This window comes from Centruroides sculpturatus, unplaced genomic scaffold (assembly GCF_000671375.1).
Source record: "Centruroides sculpturatus isolate CEXI.00-Female unplaced genomic scaffold, Cexi_2.0 scaffold741, whole genome shotgun sequence".
Taxonomy (NCBI): Eukaryota; Metazoa; Arthropoda; class Arachnida; order Scorpiones; family Buthidae; genus Centruroides; species Centruroides sculpturatus.
Window position 1 is genome coordinate 458 of NW_019385067.1, and position 17,797 is coordinate 18,254.

The window sequence follows — 17,797 nt, forward strand, 5'->3', positions numbered from 1 at the left end:
AACTATGAAACTAGAGCCATAACATATATTGGATTGGTTTCTACATTCCTGAATAATAAGAAATTCATATGCTAAAATGTATATTTTACTATATATTTAATGATTACTAGAAAAAAAAACATTTTGTAACCAAAAGAACACAAGAAATAGAAACTAAATGCGTTTGGCAGGTCTTGTTTGACAATTGGAAGTTGAAGAGAAGCTTAAATATTAGATACAACACGATTGCATTTATTTATAATCATACTTTTATTAATTGAAAGGTAATCTTTTAAAATTATTGTGCTTTAAATCCTTCGGAGAAGTAAGTTATAGTACAGTATCAATATTAGTTCTTATTTATTTTATTTTATTTTTGCAAATTGTCAGTGTAAATAGAGATAAAATTTAGAGTAAGTCCAACAATAGTTATTTAAATTAATAATTTTTATTTACATAAGAAAAGCAATTAACATAGTCAAATGCAAATTAAAGTCTTAATTTGCATTTAAAAGTGGCACGATTATTGCCTTTAGAATCCTGCTCAGTGTCCCGCTATTTCTAAGTTAAAATAATTTGAACTGAATATAGACAATTATAGATACATTTTTGATTTAAAGGAAATTTCATTTTAAATGAAATAATCCGGTATTATGCACATATAATTTTGTTTATTGATATATATTTTTTACTAAATTATGTATACGTTTATTTATTATAACAATGAAAAACTCGTATAATTAATTTAAAGAGGTTTTAATTTTGATATGTGTAGTACACTTATTGTTCTTTGGGCTTCTTACGAAAATAATTTATTTAATAACCTTCAAAAATTTTCGCGGCACACCGGTTGAAAATTACTGTAGTAGAGCTTCGATGTTATGTAATTATGATGTGACAATGCCGAAGGGCCTCCCTATACTTCGGCACCACGTGACCGAAGGGTCGACATCGCGTCGGCGAATCCAAAGTGGATCGCAATGACAATTTTCGTCAGGACTGACACCACTGTGTCTTCACGGACAGACACAGAAACCATTGTGTTCTCGCGCAAACGATCGCGTGTGTGAGCAAACGTATTTGGGATGGAGGGAGAGACAGCGCACCGGAAGTGACTTACTCAGAGACGGGTTAACGTAACAACTATTTAATTGGTAACTATAGGCCATACAGGATATAAAATATATCGATTCTAAATATGCTAGCTATTAGAGGTCTTTGCTACAATGGATATTAGATATAGACAATAGACATTAAAATAGATCTAAGATTTCGGTTACAGTTCCGCGGTTCTCGAGAGAGAGAGTTTACATAAGTTGCGCGTGGCGATAAATACCTGGAGTTGAGAAGGTCCACAAGAGTTGTCGTTAAGGTGGTGATCGTCGAGAAAGTTTATCCAAGAAGTTGTCTTTATGGCACAATGTTCTGCAATATCCAAAGTGAGTAGGTGATATCCGAGTGGGCACTGACAGTTAGTTGTGGGAGGGATTTCGGGATGATCGTACTCCTCGAAGAACGGGCGACGACTGCCTCACTTTGTTGTTTTGTTTTCAGGTTGTATTGTTGAAACGGAGATATTAGGTCGAAAGGTGGTGAGAAAGCATCGTTAATAAGTCTTAACAGATGTTTAGCTCCCATGTTTAAAAGTTGAGTTATTGAACGAAAGTATAGCTACACTGTGAAATGATGAAATGAGATAAACATACTGAAGGTCTGGATTCGGATCCTTACAATGATATATATTAAGAACTTTTTTAAATATTGAAAACTATAATCTAAAAATAAAAGTTTCAGATGAAAAATATGAAAGTAAAATTTGCTTTCATAATGATTTTTTCGCGTATAAAATCCATTGTTTAATATTATTAATGCCAAAACCTCTGAACAACGACCACTGATGACAACAATGGTCGTCGTTTAGAGTTCGACTGTATATGAAATTTCTTAGTAAATTAAATTATAGTGAATGTTGCGTAATTTATAAAACATTTTACATATTATTCTTTAATTTATCTATAATTAATCTCATTTTAATAATAATAATAATAATACATTAACATAGAATAAAATTTTGTTTTTATAAGTTTATAAAATCTATTTAAACTTGTTTTAATAGAAATAAGTTAGTTCTATATAGAAAATAATGAAATATATAATTATTTTAGAGTAACTTTATGATCATATTTAACGCATTGATTATCAAGTCACTATATTGTTGTTATACGAAAATATTACTCACAAAACAGAAGATTTAAAATATCAAAACATTAATTTTATAAGCCTTAAATCTCTTTTCTAAATTGATGTTGTTCACTTAATTTACTTAATTATGAATTATAATTATAATATCATAATTTTAAGCAGATAAAGGTAATTCATTTTGTAAATAATCATAACTTTTCCAGCTACATAATTCCATTTTTAATTTTTTAAATTAAATTCTAAAATTTGTGTGATTTGCATATAAACTATTCCAACTACTTTAAATTATTCTAAAAAATCCTAATAAAAGTTTAATCCTAAATTTAATAAAATCGAAGTTAAAGAAAATTTTCAAAAATTTAAATTTCAATTTTTAAAAATAATAGTAATTTCCTTGTGATTAAAATGATATAATGAATATTTTAAAATAGAATATCCAAGTTTTAGAATTATTTTGCATATTTTAATTGATAAATAGATATTTACAAACAAGAATTTTTTGCATATAAAAAGTATATCCAGATTATTACTGTATTAATATATGCTACAGACCAATTTAGACTGGGGTAATCTAAAACTACGCAACTATAAAAGATTTACACTATTATAACTTAGTCCATTGTATCTATAGATTTTTATTGAAGTTTGTTTCATAAATATGAAGTAAAGAAAATCTACAAATATATATTTAGTGACGAAAGTTTTAAATTAAAAATTCGAAAATAATAATAATACATTAATCTTTCTAACTTCTAACTATGAAACTAGAGCCATAACATATATTGGATTGGTTTCTACATTCCTGAATAATAAGAAATTCATATGCTAAAATGTATATTTTACTATATATTTAATGATTACTAGAAAAAAAAACATTTTGTAACCAAAAGAACACAAGAAATAGAAACTAAATGCGTTTGGCAGGTCTTGTTTGACAATTGGAAGTTGAAGAGAAGCTTAAATATTAGATACAACACGATTGCATTTATTTATAATCATACTTTTATTAATTGAAAGGTAATCTTTTAAAATTATTGTGCTTTAAATCCTTCGGAGAAGTAAGTTATAGTACAGTATCAATATTAGTTCTTATTTATTTTATTTTATTTTTGCAAATTGTCAGTGTAAATAGAGATAAAATTTAGAGTAAGTCGCATAAATTTTCATTATAAGATTTTAATTATTGAAAGTAAGTTAAAACTTTTTATAATAAGTTAGATAACAATCTTTATTTTGAGTGTGTTTGCAATTGGACAAGATGGAATCGTTTCCTTCTACAAACATTTAAATCATAGAAAACTGTTTTCCTTTTAGTTGTTAATGGATAAATACCGGCAATATAGAGCCATTGAACTCTAAACATAACAATTTGCAAGACAGTTAATTGTGTAACATAAACTCTCAAATGCTGCTTCCTGGATTTAAGCAGCTTGTAAGTTCTGCTTCTATTTTGTTGGTAGCAGATGGTCGACATCGTGTAAGGAAGCTGGTGAAAGTTATTGATTGCGGAATTTTGAGTAGACCTCTTAACAGCAAACACTAGATGACGATATTATTTTTAATCTTGAACACGTTTAAGCACAAAAGTTGATTTAGTTGTACGAATTTAATATCTCTTCACGATATTGATTGTCAAATTTGATTTGTTTCCTTATGTTTAAATTACTAAATTTCATGATTAATAGAAGACTTTGAAGATGCTTATGTTGTTCAGAGTATTGTACTTATCGTTTAGTTTTTATTATTATTATTTTTTTTTAAAGTCAATTTGTATAATGATAGAGAATTTTTGAATAATTGAAATGATCTGCAGTAATAAGAACTAAATATAAAAATTTAATGAAATGAGGCACGTAAAACTTTTTATATCTAATAATTATTTTAGTTTAAAAAAATGAAGTAGTTTTGTAATTGTTTTCATTTATTTTTTCATTAATTTTCTATCACGGTATACATGTTCACAACGCACTTCATCTAATGAAAGCATTTGCCAGTTTATTTTAAACTTTAAATATGAAAAATATTATTTCAATTTGAAGAAATAAAATCTTTTTACCACATTTTTTTAATGTACCACCTCGAAATACGCAACACGACAAAGACAAACGAACAAAAAGGGTTCAGAATTATATTAATGTATACATTTACATAACTCACCCCTTGCAAAATACTCATATTTTTCTATAAAAATCCGTGATATTTATTTTCATTTATCGTTCAAAACTTGTTGAATAGTGTGTACGTGCGAAAATCCTAAAGAGGAAAATGGATATTTTGAGTAGATATTACTATAAATATGTCATCGTAACGACGCTGCAATAGAAGAATTTAAAAAATCCATTACTGTAGAAAGAGAAGAGAAAAGAAATAACAAAAATAAAGTCAATTATTATTTAAGACGAGTTTTTATTTAAGTAAGACGTTAATAAAATAAATTCTTCGATATTATTACGTTAAAAAGTACAAATAATAAATTTGATTTAAAAAAATAAACTGTATTTAATGGTTCCCTCGAAATATATTTAATCAAAAGCCAGTTAAGATTACCAACGAGTGGTGGCAAGTGCCTAGTGGTATAGTCAACATAATTTGTCGACATGACAAGCTTCACATTCTACAGGTGATACAAGTAATTTATCACATCACTCAGCCTCTTACATCCACATAATAGACCAAACGGAGCAATGGGTTATTATTAATATAACTTCTGGTGGTTGGTAGTTTACAGGATGTAATAATCAGCTACTGAATTAACTTTCTTCTCTATTCAATCTATTCCTTTTGTTAATACAAACCGAAAGTTCTAAATAAACTTTCCTCTAGGATTGCTTATTGATAAATTAACTACGAAGCGCATTAAAAAGGATTTTAATAAATTAAATCAATTTGTTACATATTTATAAGATTTTTGCATATTTATAAGTTATTCTTTGCTGATAACAAAGTTTCTGGTTGTTGCTGTCTAAACTCTATAGAAGATTGCTGTCTAAACCCTCTTTAGATGTCAGTTAAAAATTAATCCGATATTTAGTTTGCTCAATAAATGCCAGGAAGTGGTGCGTGTGTAGCATTATATAAAGCATAAAATTAACCTCTATTCAAGCTATTATTGTTTTCAAGTTTAAACTTCTCTTTATTGTTATCAAAAATTAAATATTATAATACATTATAGAGAGAATCCGAGATCCATAAGACATTTTTGGGATATTTGCCAATTTTCGGTGGCTTTATGTACTTGTAAATGTCAAATATTTAGAATTTAGTTTACACGAAGGTGTTTCGAATGCTTTATAAATCGTTTGAACTACAATTTACATGTTTAATTTAATCGAGCATATTCTGTGGATTTGCTAATTTTGTGCTAAATCGAATATGGCAACGTCTTCATATTCAATTCAAATTAACAATTATAGAAAATATTCTTATAAGTCATTATTTTTTTTTTTAGTTATTTCAGAGAAAGAATATATGCAATTTCCACTCGTGTTATTTTATTTAATACAAATACTTCTGGTTTATCTTACATTGATAATCACGTATTCCTCTTAGAGGTTGGTGTATTGTTTGAAAAGCCACGTGACAATTATTAATTATTCTAGACACTTTTTAACGCATATTCTTGTCTGTATTTGTACATTAATATACATTTTAATGGCTTTTAATTAATAATTGTGTTTCCATAATAGAAATTATATAAAAACGTCCTACAAACAGTCGTCGATTTAAAGTAACATAAAATAATGAAAAGCAAAAAATTTTAATTAAATTTTAATATGTTTATTTAGTTATTTTCTTACCTTTCAAATAATTTTAATGTTGTTTAATCTCTTTACAGTTATTTATTATATAAAAATAAGTTTAAAAATTGCACAAAACTGAGATTTTTCGATACATTTATCCTGATGTATTGTAGTTTATTTGTATTTTCTGCTATATATGTATATAAATTAGCTGAAAATAATAATTCTATTTTATTAAGTAATAAAATATACCAATTAACTATGAAAATAGTATAAATTTTGTATTTAAAATGCTAAAATATATTTGAATATTATGAAATAGTTCTTACTCACGAAAGAATTTCTATTGTTTTATTGATGTCAACTTAATTTAATATAAATCGTGAGAAATACTTGAACTTTAAGTACACTTAATAGAGTCGGTTACTTTTGAAGTAAAGTAAAAAAAAATGGAATTTGCTTTTATGAATTCATCAAGAACTGTTTTATTATTTTAAATAAGATGCTGAGGATACAGAATTTGCAATAACTAATTCTAAGTGGGCGAACTTCTTCCAGCATTTCAATAAATTTCGATCCTACACGTCTTTTTTGCTTTATATATATTTTTTTATCATTTCTTTGTCTTATCTCTGTTTTTGGCATTAATTTATATTTTTCAAAGAATAAAAATGCAATAGAAATATCACGTTCATAGTTGATTCTTAATAAGAGATTTATTGCATAAAAAATTTTATTTTCATAAAAAAGTTATAAATTTAACTGATTCGTTGCCTAAGACATGATATAATTTACATTTTGATCAAATTTACTGAAAAATTCACTGTTATTTATATAAAAAAGTAGAGCTTAAATAAAATTATTAAAAATTCTGAATATACTTCAATTGTATGAAAGGTATTTTTTTTTAATATAAATTTAAAAAATTAGTTAAAAATATTTTTTCTAATGCTGAAAAGTTATTTAGATATTCTTTTTTCTGGATATTAATTAATTAATTTATCTAAAAATTATTAATAAACATTTAAAATAAAGTATTAGATATTTAAACTAAGATTTCTAACACAAAACGTTACAAAAATAACCTAAATTTAGTAAAAATTTTAATGAAAATTGAACTAACTTTGATATGATCTTTGTAAATTATTNATAACGGAACCATTCAGAAAATTTTTTATCTTACTATATTTGATTTTTTCGTAAAATAGAGAAATCTATTTTTATAATCATAGAAAAAAGCCAATGTTCATGTATATATGTATATACATTATGTAGAAATAAGCCCATTTATTCTCCATTTATTTTTTAACGTTTACGATTTCCACCATTAGTTCAGGAACGGGAGGCAATTTACAGGAAAATTTGACATTCAGATGGAATTGAACTTGTTTTAATAGTGACTGTTGTATTCGTGTAACAAAGATAAATCGACGCGAAAAGTTTAATAAGTATCAGAGAATCTTAAAATTTGAAAGATTTAATTTATTTTTTTAGCTTTATTCCTTTATTTATCAACTTGTTTTGTCGCCCTCCACTTATAAAAAATGTTTAATTTAAAATTGCATCTAGACAATGCAAATCATTCGTGCCGTTTCATATTAAAATAAAATATTAACCTTAATATTTTTATTTACAGATTATAATAATGTTAGCTTAATTAAACGGATATATAAATAATGCTAAAGTTGCGTTGATACAAGACAAAAAATACATTGAGAAATGAATATTTCTGTCGTTTTATAATATTAAATTTAATAATAAATAATTAGAACTTATTAATTTTTCAACATTGGCTGTTAGTTGGTATATAAAAATAAATAATTAACAAAAATATTTAATTATCAGTTCCAAATAGCAGTTCACTTATCTTGTTGAAACTACTTGTTGAGCTCAAAATCATTCAAATATATTAATCTTTACTATAAAACAGGTATTATTTGTAGAAATGTTTGTCGTCTTTTTTGTAGTTAATATAGTATTTTTCAGTTTAAAGTGATTAGATTTAGGATGGGAAATGTAGTAAAGAAAAAAGTAACAATAAACAACTTTTTTAGTAGCGAAAAAAGATCGAAAATGCATGTTATGTAATGAAATGATTCTTAGAAATACCACGATTTCCATTAAAAATGGGATATTTTAATATTAAAAATTCCGAGTTGAAGATTTATAGATTCCTTTTGTAATCAGTTTAAAAGTGCTGATGGATTTTTAATGGAAGGAAATAAATTTTGCAACATTGTAAAAAAAGCAGTTTGAGGTTGAATTTCAGAAATGAAATTCTGTTTATCCTAAACTTTCATTATTATTATTATAAATGAAAAATTCAAATTACTGTTTGTATTTTTAAGCACCCCAGTTCATCTGTTAGACGAAAATTGAAAGAAATTTTGATCCTTTCATCAACATAATACTAGACTTCATATATAATATAGGTTTATGTAACATACTTTCAGGCCAGTCGAAAGCGTGGTATGAGGCCCGGGGCAGATCTGTCCTCTTTTGCCTTTGTTTTTCCTAAACAAGGGGAAAAAAATCCTCAATTTTCCCTCTAGACGGGTAGAATTTTTGAATCGAAAAAATATAATTTTTCATTCGAAATTAAATATATAAAAACGTTTCAAATGGTCTTAAGTAGATTTGTTTGCTACTTATTTAATCGCAGGCAAAGAAAAATGAAAAACCAATCAAATTATTTCATAATGTATTTACAGCGGATAAAATACTTTAAAAAGGATTTTAATAGATTCATCTATTTTAAATTTAAAACTTTGTTTTAAAAATTATTTATTAATATATTTGAAACAATGAAAGATGCCGCTATCATTTTCTTTGAAATGATTGTAGTAGAGCGATTACTTAGCTTTTATATATCCTATTGAAAGGAATCTTTTTCAACTTTATGTATTTTCGAAATCCTATCCAATTCAATATTTTGGATGAACTATTTTGAATTTTGTTCAGAGTAAGCCTTGAATTGTATTCATTCGTCTATATTATTGAAATATATCTAGCACTTATTTAATCGGATTGTGCTTATTGCGAGTGGATAAATATATATAAAAATACATCTTTCTATCATTTCTTTTTATTTAATGGATCGTAAACGTAACGCTAAAGTTATTAAAGTTTTGTAGTAAACTTGTAGCTTAATAACAAAATACTGTATGAGATTTGTCCTTTTCTAAAGAAAAATAAGGTAATTGTTTTCACTATAATCTCTTTTTAAATAGTTAAATTGGATTAAGGTTATAAAATCGGATTTATCTTCTAACAAATTCGGATTTGGTAGTTTTTATACCTTAAATATAAATTTGATATTCTTTAAAGTTTAATGACGTTCCATTTATGATCATTGTTAATAGTAATAACTTGCTGTAAACTATATAAAATATTTTTACACAGCTTTATATCTTGGATGATGTAAGGTCTTTTATATCTTGCATAATATATTTACTTATATAACCGTAGATCTTTTAAATAATATCAAATGACATTAATTGTTATTCAAACTTTTTTATATCACGTCCCATTTGAATCTATAATTAAATTTCCGCGGAAAAAATTACGTGATTTAAAGTTGTGCTTGTAAACATTCTAACGCAATGTTACTTGCCATTTAACCTAATTCTTTTTGTCTATATTTTTTGTGAATTAAATAAAACAGTATTATTGTTCCTCAAAATAGAAGCAGGTTACAACAATAGTTATTTAAATTAATAATTTTTATTTACATAAGAAAAGCAATTAACANAAATGATTATCATTATTATTGGCTATGAATAATCACTATAACGTATTGATTAATTATTTTCTTTTAACTACAGCTTGAAACAAATTGTACAAAACTGTAGGCCATTTAATAACAGTTTTTATAGAAAGTTAATTAATGAATTTTGAGTAAAAATGTTTACGAAGTGGCTATTATGGCTTTCATTCTTCTCATATTACAATAAACGTAATAAGAGACGAATGTAAAATTTAAATAGCATCAGGATATCGTTAATTATTTTTACATTGTTATTTTTATTCTTATTGTATTTCGACATACGAGAAGGGAATTTTATATTTATAATACGATAACAGTTATTAAGAAGACTTAGGAAATTTCGTTTTTGAGTAATTAAATCAGTAGCCCATAAAAAAATTAATTGGATGTTGCTTGTTTTTCTTTTTCTCTTTAATTACTATTCATCTATAAATGTCCAATACCTTCAATCAAGATGCTTTGCTATCACTTACAAATTATATTTCTGGTTATTCCCACGAAAATTAATATTGACATTCGTATATTAATTATAGCCATATCTTCTTCGGAGTTATGTATGCATTAGTTAATGATATTTTTAGCTATGTGCAGTTGAGAAAGATTAAAATTATATTTAAATAATTTTTTTCCATATATGGCATTGTTTAATTACATTAAATTTACATAAAATAGTGTTTATAATATTATTTATTTTTTTAGAACAGATAAAAGAAGAGTTTAATAGTAAGAAATAAATGTAAAATTCTTCTCATAAATAGCATTTTTTTCAAATGAAATTTTTAATTTTGATCACTTGAAATATTTAAAAATTCTAATGTAATTTTTAAAACATAAAAGATTATCAATCAAATTTAAATTGTGAAAATATTTCTTTACTACTTTTAGTTTTTATATTAAATACAGTATTCGAATATACACTACATGTAATTTTAAATGAATTTATCTATGGAATATAGTTAAAACGTCATTAAAATAATTATATATTTATTCATAGAATACAGCTTCAACGACGTAATAAATGAGTAAAGAAAGAAAATTAATTCTGTTACATGTTAGTTAATACTTTTGCATGAATGAATGAAATGTAATTAGTTTTTCTTTAATGAAAAGAAATTTCTTATTTGCAATATAATAATGAACTATACACATAATTTAATATGTAATTAAGAAATAAAAACGGTGTATAATTACTATATAAATTAAATAAGTCGAACCTCTGAGCAATGGCTAGTGACAGGAACATATAAAAATGGATGTCGTTCGGAGATTATTTTTTATGAATTTTTTTCAAATAAAGATCCTAAACGTGGCCGTTATTGGAAGTTCGTTCGATTGTAAAATANTGTAATTTAAGTTTACTGTACTCTTTTTTTTTTCGGATTTCTATCTATATTTAATGTATTTATAACGCTTAAAATCATTTACGGTTTCTATTACGAATACTTATTTACTATAAAATTTTATTTTAAAAATACGAAAGAAAATTTTAAAACAGTTAAAAGTGGTGAAAGAATAAGTAAATAAATTTTTCAATCATTCAAAAAATAATTTGTGTTATAGAAATATTTTACTTAAATAAATTGTTTAATTTAAAATATTATTATTAATAAATAGAAACGAAATTAAATTTCTTACGTTAATTTATTCAGAAAAATGTAAATTATTTTGCAATTTTTTTTCATTATTATTGCTGTTTTTTTTCCATAAATAACAACAAATATTATTTATTTATTTATTTATTAAAAAAATAAATTTGAAAAAAATATATTTATTCATTCAGAATTAAAGAAACGCGAATGAATAGAATAATACGAATGTTTATTTTATGTATGAATTGATTTTATGAATGAAATATTTAATTATTTAAATATTTTCTTACAGGCGTGATGCTATTCAAATATTCTATGTCATTATTCAACTTGGCAGTTTTATTGGTAGTTTTGGGGGTGGAAGCAAACACAGATGAAAATGAAAGTAAGTTTTACATAATTTTATACTTTTTAAAAATAATTTCACGTGATAAAATTCCAAATTTAAAATAAGTTTTATTAAATATTAAAATGATTATCATTATTATTGGCTATGAATAATCACTATAACGTATTGATTAATTATTTTCTTTTAACTACAGCTTGAAACAAATTGTACAAAACTGTAGGCCATTTAATAACAGTTTTTATAGAAAGTTAATTAATGAATTTTGAGTAAAAATGTTTACGAAGTGGCTATTATGGCTTTCATTCTTCTCATATTACAATAAACGTAATAAGAGACGAATGTAAAATTTAAATAGCATCAGGATATCGTTAATTATTTTTACATTGTTATTTTTATTCTTATTGTATTTCCACATACGAGAAGGGAATTTTATATTTATAATACGATAACAGTTATTAAGAAGACTTAGGAAATTTCGTTTTTGAGTAATTAAATCAGTAGCCCATAAAAAAATTAATTGGATGTTGCTTGTTTTTCTTTTTCTCTTTAATTACTATTCATCTATAAATGTCCAATACCTTCAATCAAGATGCTTTGCTATCACTTACAAATTATATTTCTGGTTATTCCCACGAAAATTAATATTGACATTCGTATATTAATTATAGCCATATCTTCTTCGGAGTTATGTATGCATTAGTTAATGATATTTTTAGCTATGTGCAGTTGAGAAAGATTAAAATTATATTTAAATAATTTTTTTCCATATATGGCATTGTTTAATTACATTAAATTTACATAAAATAGTGTTTATAATATTATTTATTTTTTAGAACAGATAAAAGAAGAGTTTAATAGTAAGAAATAAATGTAAAATTCTTCTCATAAATAGCATTTTTTTCAAATGAAATTTTTAATTTTGATCACTTGAAATATTTAAAAATTCTAATGTAATTTTTAAAACATAAAAGATTATCAATCAAATTTAAATTGTGAAAATATTTCTTTACTACTTTTAGTTTTTATATTAAATACAGTATTCGAATATACACTACATGTAATTTTAAATGAATTTATCTATGGAATATAGTTAAAACGTCATTAAAATAATTATATATTTATTCATAGAATACAGCTTCAACGACGTAATAAATGAGTAAAGAAAGAAAATTAATTCTGTTACATGTTAGTTAATACTTTTGCATGAATGAATGAAATGTAATTAGTTTTTCTTTAATGAAAAGAAATTTCTTATTTGCAATATAATAATGAACTATACACATAATTTAATATGTAATTAAGAAATAAAAACGGTGTATAATTACTATATAAATTAAATAAGTCGAACCTCTGAGCAATGGCTAGTGACAGGAACATATAAAAATGGATGTCGTTCGGAGATTATTTTTTATGAATTTTTTTCAAATAAAGATCCTAAACGTGGCCGTTATGAATTAGTAGTCCCTGTACATCATACTTTTCCTGGTAACAGCAGAGTCATGCGGGTTATCTATCTAACTCCTTTTTTAGGGAAAATATTTGAATTGAAATAACGTGACTTCCAGTTTGCTTCAGAGGTTTTTATATAGTTAATCAGGGCCTCCTTTCTAATTTCTTTCCATATCTGGTCTCGAATTTCATTTATCTCACTTCGTTCTCGAGATTAAGGAAGGTCAGACAAAAAGACAGACCACAGTAGGAATTTATAGATCAACAATTTTTTCAAATTGTAGCCCAATAAATTATATAAATTGTTACCATTGAAAATATAATAAAAGAAACGCTATTAAGCTGTTTATAATTAATTCTTAAATTTAATTTATTAATTTATTATATATGGAAAGTGAAAAAATCAGAAATATAAATTGATAAATTTAAGAGATTAAAAAATAAATTTTCAAACGTCGATTTNTAATGAAAATTTTTATAAAATGTATACTTTTATTGTAATATATTAATCTTTTGTTCAGATGCTCCTGCGAACGAGTTCTTCGATAATTATCCGGATAATGCAAAGAGATCACATAATATCATGAGGTTTGGAAAAAGAATGATTGATGATGAATTAGATCAAAAAAGAAATCATAATATGATTCATTTTGGAAAAAGAGCCTTTAGCATATCTGGTGACAATAGGTTTCCAGAACTTCTTCGGATTTTGAGAAGCGACGATCGCGATTGGTGGAAGAGAGGTCATAACATCATGAGATTTGGCAAGAGAGCCGATGATCATCATTTCATCCATTTCGGTAAACGAGATGACGAAGATGCAACATCCAACGAATATTACGACAACATTGATGATGGAGATGATCATACCATGCTTAAACGTCCTCAACACGCCCTTATACGATTTGGTAAGCGTTTCTTGTTTCCTCGCCCCTCTAAATCCGAAGAATCTCCTAATATGGGAAACAAGAGATTTCCTCATACTATGATTCACTTCGGAAAAAGAGATTACGAAGATCAGGAATATTCTAGTAATTACAGTAATGATAATGAAGATATGGTGGATTCCGAAGAAGACTTACTTCCGATGAATTCCGAAAAGAGAGCCCATTCTATGATTCATTTTGGTAAAAAAGACGAGCCTTACGAACTGGACGACAAACGCTCCCATCAATTGATGCATTTTGGTAAAAGATATGACGGAGACGAAGAGAAAAGAGATCACAAATTGATCCACTTCGGGAAAAGATTTGAATTAGAAGACGATAAAAGAGCGCATCAGCTGATTCATTTTGGTAAAAGGTTGGACGACGAAGAAGAGAAACGATCGCATTCTTTAATGCATTTCGGTAAGAGGTTGAATGACGAAGAAGAAGAAAAAAGATCACATTCCTTGATGCATTTCGGTAAGAGATTAAACGACGAAGACGAGAAACGATCGCATTCTCTGATGCATTTTGGCAAACGATTCAATACCGAGTTCGATAAGCGAGTTCACTCTATGATCCATTTCGGTAAACGCATGGATGGAGATATGGATAAGCGTGGTGATTACAAACTATTGTTTTACCCAAAGAAAGAAGACAACCACCATCATAACATCATGCATTTCGGGAAACGTAACGCGGAATCAATGAACGACGAAATAAATCAAGGTCCCAAAGGAGAAACGAGTAGGACGAAACGTTCGTCCAAAAAAGAAGATATCTCGAAAAATAAGGTTACAACTCACACTTCTTCGATAGATACACCATTTAATAAATCTCAGTCCAAGAAAAATGATTAATTACTAAATGTTATTTTAAAAAAGTTTCCAACTCCAATGCTATCTTTAAAGAAGATTTTCCAAAATCCATAAAACAGAACTCCCTTAAACACGAAAGCAAAATCGAAGAAATATTATATGAAAAGGAATGTGATAGCAACTTTTAATAGACGAATCCTAAATATAAGTCAAATATATAAATATATATTGTAATTTGAGAGATTTTAATTTATTTCTTTCTAAAGGGAATGATTATGAATTATATCTTGTTAAACAAAAAATAAATAAATAAACGGTGTGTTATATGTTTGTTAAAATGTAGCTGTTATTTTAAAAATTATCAAATAAAACTATTATTAAATCTAACAAAATAATAAATGAAGTTTTCGAACTTTAATAAAATAATTTCATTTTATCATATCATTAAAAAAAATATATATATTTAAAGCGCATAACTGCTGCTCCAAGGCAAAAAGCACTATCTCAAAAAAAAACGTTGAAAATCAAGCTGCCCACGTGGCATCATACCCAATACTATTCTTTATTGATACCTAGAATGAAAACGCTACGTTAATCAATACCAAGTTAGATATTGCGTGGTATCGATAAAGAATTAGGTATGATTCCATGGGCGCAGCTTGATTTTCAATTTTTTGGAGATAGAGCCTTTTGCCTTGGAGCGATAGATACGAGGTGACACTACAGTATATGAAATTTAATGAAAAGCTTCGCTTTTCATTAAATTCCATTATCAAGCTTCGTTAGATAATAGAAATTTTCATATATTAATAAATTATAACAACGAAATAATAAATTTATTAATACAAGCTTTATTTTTAAACATTTTTTTGATGTTTAAATTCAGCGACAAACAAATTTATTAAAGCAGAAAAATTGATTCCAATTTTTGTGGAAGTTTATTAAAGATGTATTATTGCTAAAGGTGAAAGATCTTTCATCATTAAATGAAGATTTTTAGCCTTAGAGAAAATTCTAAGAACGTTAAATAATATGAAATATACATTATTTAAATATCAAAAGTTTTTATTGTGTAAGAAGTTGTAATAAGCCCAATTAAATTTTTTAAATTCTTTCCTGTTAACAATCTATTTTATTTAATATAAACTGATTGGAAAGAAAATCTAAAAGTGAAAAAAAAATACAAGTTTTACTTTTTATTTATTACGTTTAATTAAGTTCAACTTTTTCTAATATATATAAAAGTATAATTTTTAAATTATAATAATTGAAAAATGTTTTATTACACTCAATTAAATAAAATCAAAAATGTTATATAAGTTATACAAAACTTAAAAACTTTTTTCTTTAAATTTAAATTTATTTTTAAAGATTCAATTTCAAAATAATTATATAAATTTATTTTTTTTTTGTATTTTTATAACATTTTTAGTTGATAAATTGAAGATAAACGAGTTTTGATAAATACTTAAATAGCGATTGATTAATTACATAAAAATTTGATCTTATTGATTGATAAATGAGAGAATCGTCATTAAAATTGAAGCAATTCGATAAAAATAAAAGATGATTAATGTCATGTCAATAATTCGTCGTGTGTTTTGATTGAACGAAATGATGACAATTTTGACAAATCACATTGGTTTGTTCGCTAAACAGATAACCTGCTTCATACGAATAAAAGATTGATTGATTATTACTATTATTGGCAGTTGTTAATCATAGGGATGCTTCGTCTGTTATGATTTTATATTTATATTTTCATATTTTTCTGTAACGAAAAGCATTTCTTATGTTTACGTTTTATGTTCTTTACGCTCATTATTTTGTGTTCTATGCTCCATTTCTCTATAATCAAAAACGATTCGCTGTGTTCTGTGTTCTTTATTTTAATTTCTTCAAATTCGATGCTATCTATGCTCATTACTTCATGTTCTATATATTCTATGCTCATTATTTATGTTTTATGCTCTCATTTCTTTATGTCCAAAAATTTTTAAGCATTTACAAACTTACAGCCTGTAAATATGTTGTACACGAACAAGAAATAATTAATCTAAATGGTTTATGTAGCCTCATTTAATTTTCTTATTGGCATTAACAAGAAGTTTTAAGGGTATAAACTATATTAAATCGGTAAGAGGACTATTTTTGAGTCACAAAAACACTCGCAAACTAAACCTACATTGAAAAATTTCAATATAGACTTAAAATTAATGAATAATTTATATTTATAATAATAAAATACTGAATAATATATAAAATGTTTATCAAAATTAAAATAATAAATCTAGTTAAAATTGTAATAAAGTAATTGCAATTAAAGATACTTTTCGAATAAGTAAAAAGTATAATTAAATATTAAATAATTTGTCTGTCTAAATTAAAACGTATAAAGATTCTACGCGAAAAAGATTAATGGAGAGCAACAACAAATGCTCTGTTTAATATAATTTTAAATGAGTTAAAATTATTCTGTTTGGATTCAAAAATCTAATTTTATTTTATTTTTGTTTCTTTCGAGAAGTAAGAAAAATACATAAAAGGTATAAAAGAGGATTTAATTTTTTCTCGGTGATATAATACATCTGTGGTAGTGGCAAAGTTTCAGAAATTTCTCCAATGTATCTGTACTTAGAATGAGTTTATGACATTGCCAAAGATGGCAAAAAGTATATACTAGACTATTGATTTTGGATAAAATACCTGGAAACTTTCTTAAAGTGGGAAACAAGTTGGTGACAGACAATTTGTACCACAACAAACCATTATACAAACTTCGACCTCAGTCACCTTAAAAAATGACGAAGAGACAAGATCGATTTTGTTTTCGTTTGATATTTTTGGATTATTTTCGATCTTAAAATGGCATTTTCTTAAAGAAAAAAAATTTTAAATAGTTATTCTTTGATAAGAAATTAATGTATTTAATGTAAATTTTTTCTTATATATTTACCTTAATGCTGCTTAACAGTACAA

The 17,797-nt window shown here is 25.4% G+C and overlaps 1 protein-coding gene across 2 annotated transcripts; it reads left to right on the forward strand.

Moving 5' to 3' along the window:
• Window positions 1–247: 247 nt before the first annotated feature.
• Window positions 248–15,158, forward strand: LOC111634172 (FMRF-amide neuropeptides-like). 2 transcript variants are annotated; one of them, XM_023378878.1, is made up of 3 exons: window positions 248–263; window positions 11,569–11,661; window positions 13,596–15,158. In XM_023378878.1, the coding sequence occupies exons 2-3, from the start codon at window positions 11,574–11,576 to the stop codon at window positions 14,858–14,860; spliced, it is 1,353 nt and encodes a 450-aa protein (XP_023234646.1). In that variant the 5' UTR covers window positions 248–263; window positions 11,569–11,573; the 3' UTR covers window positions 14,861–15,158. The 2 variants fall into 2 exon arrangements, with proteins under 2 accessions (XP_023234646.1, XP_023234645.1); XM_023378877.1 differs by lacking the exon at window positions 248–263 and adding an exon at window positions 1,275–1,418.
• Window positions 15,159–17,797: the final 2,639 nt, after the last annotated feature.

Excerpts from the sequence above, each read along its gene's own strand:
- LOC111634172 (XM_023378877.1), top strand. Across the intron at positions 11,662-13,595 it reads AAACACAGATGAAAATGAAA|ATGCTCCTGCGAACGAGTTC; the intron begins GTAAGTTTTACA and ends TCTTTTGTTCAG.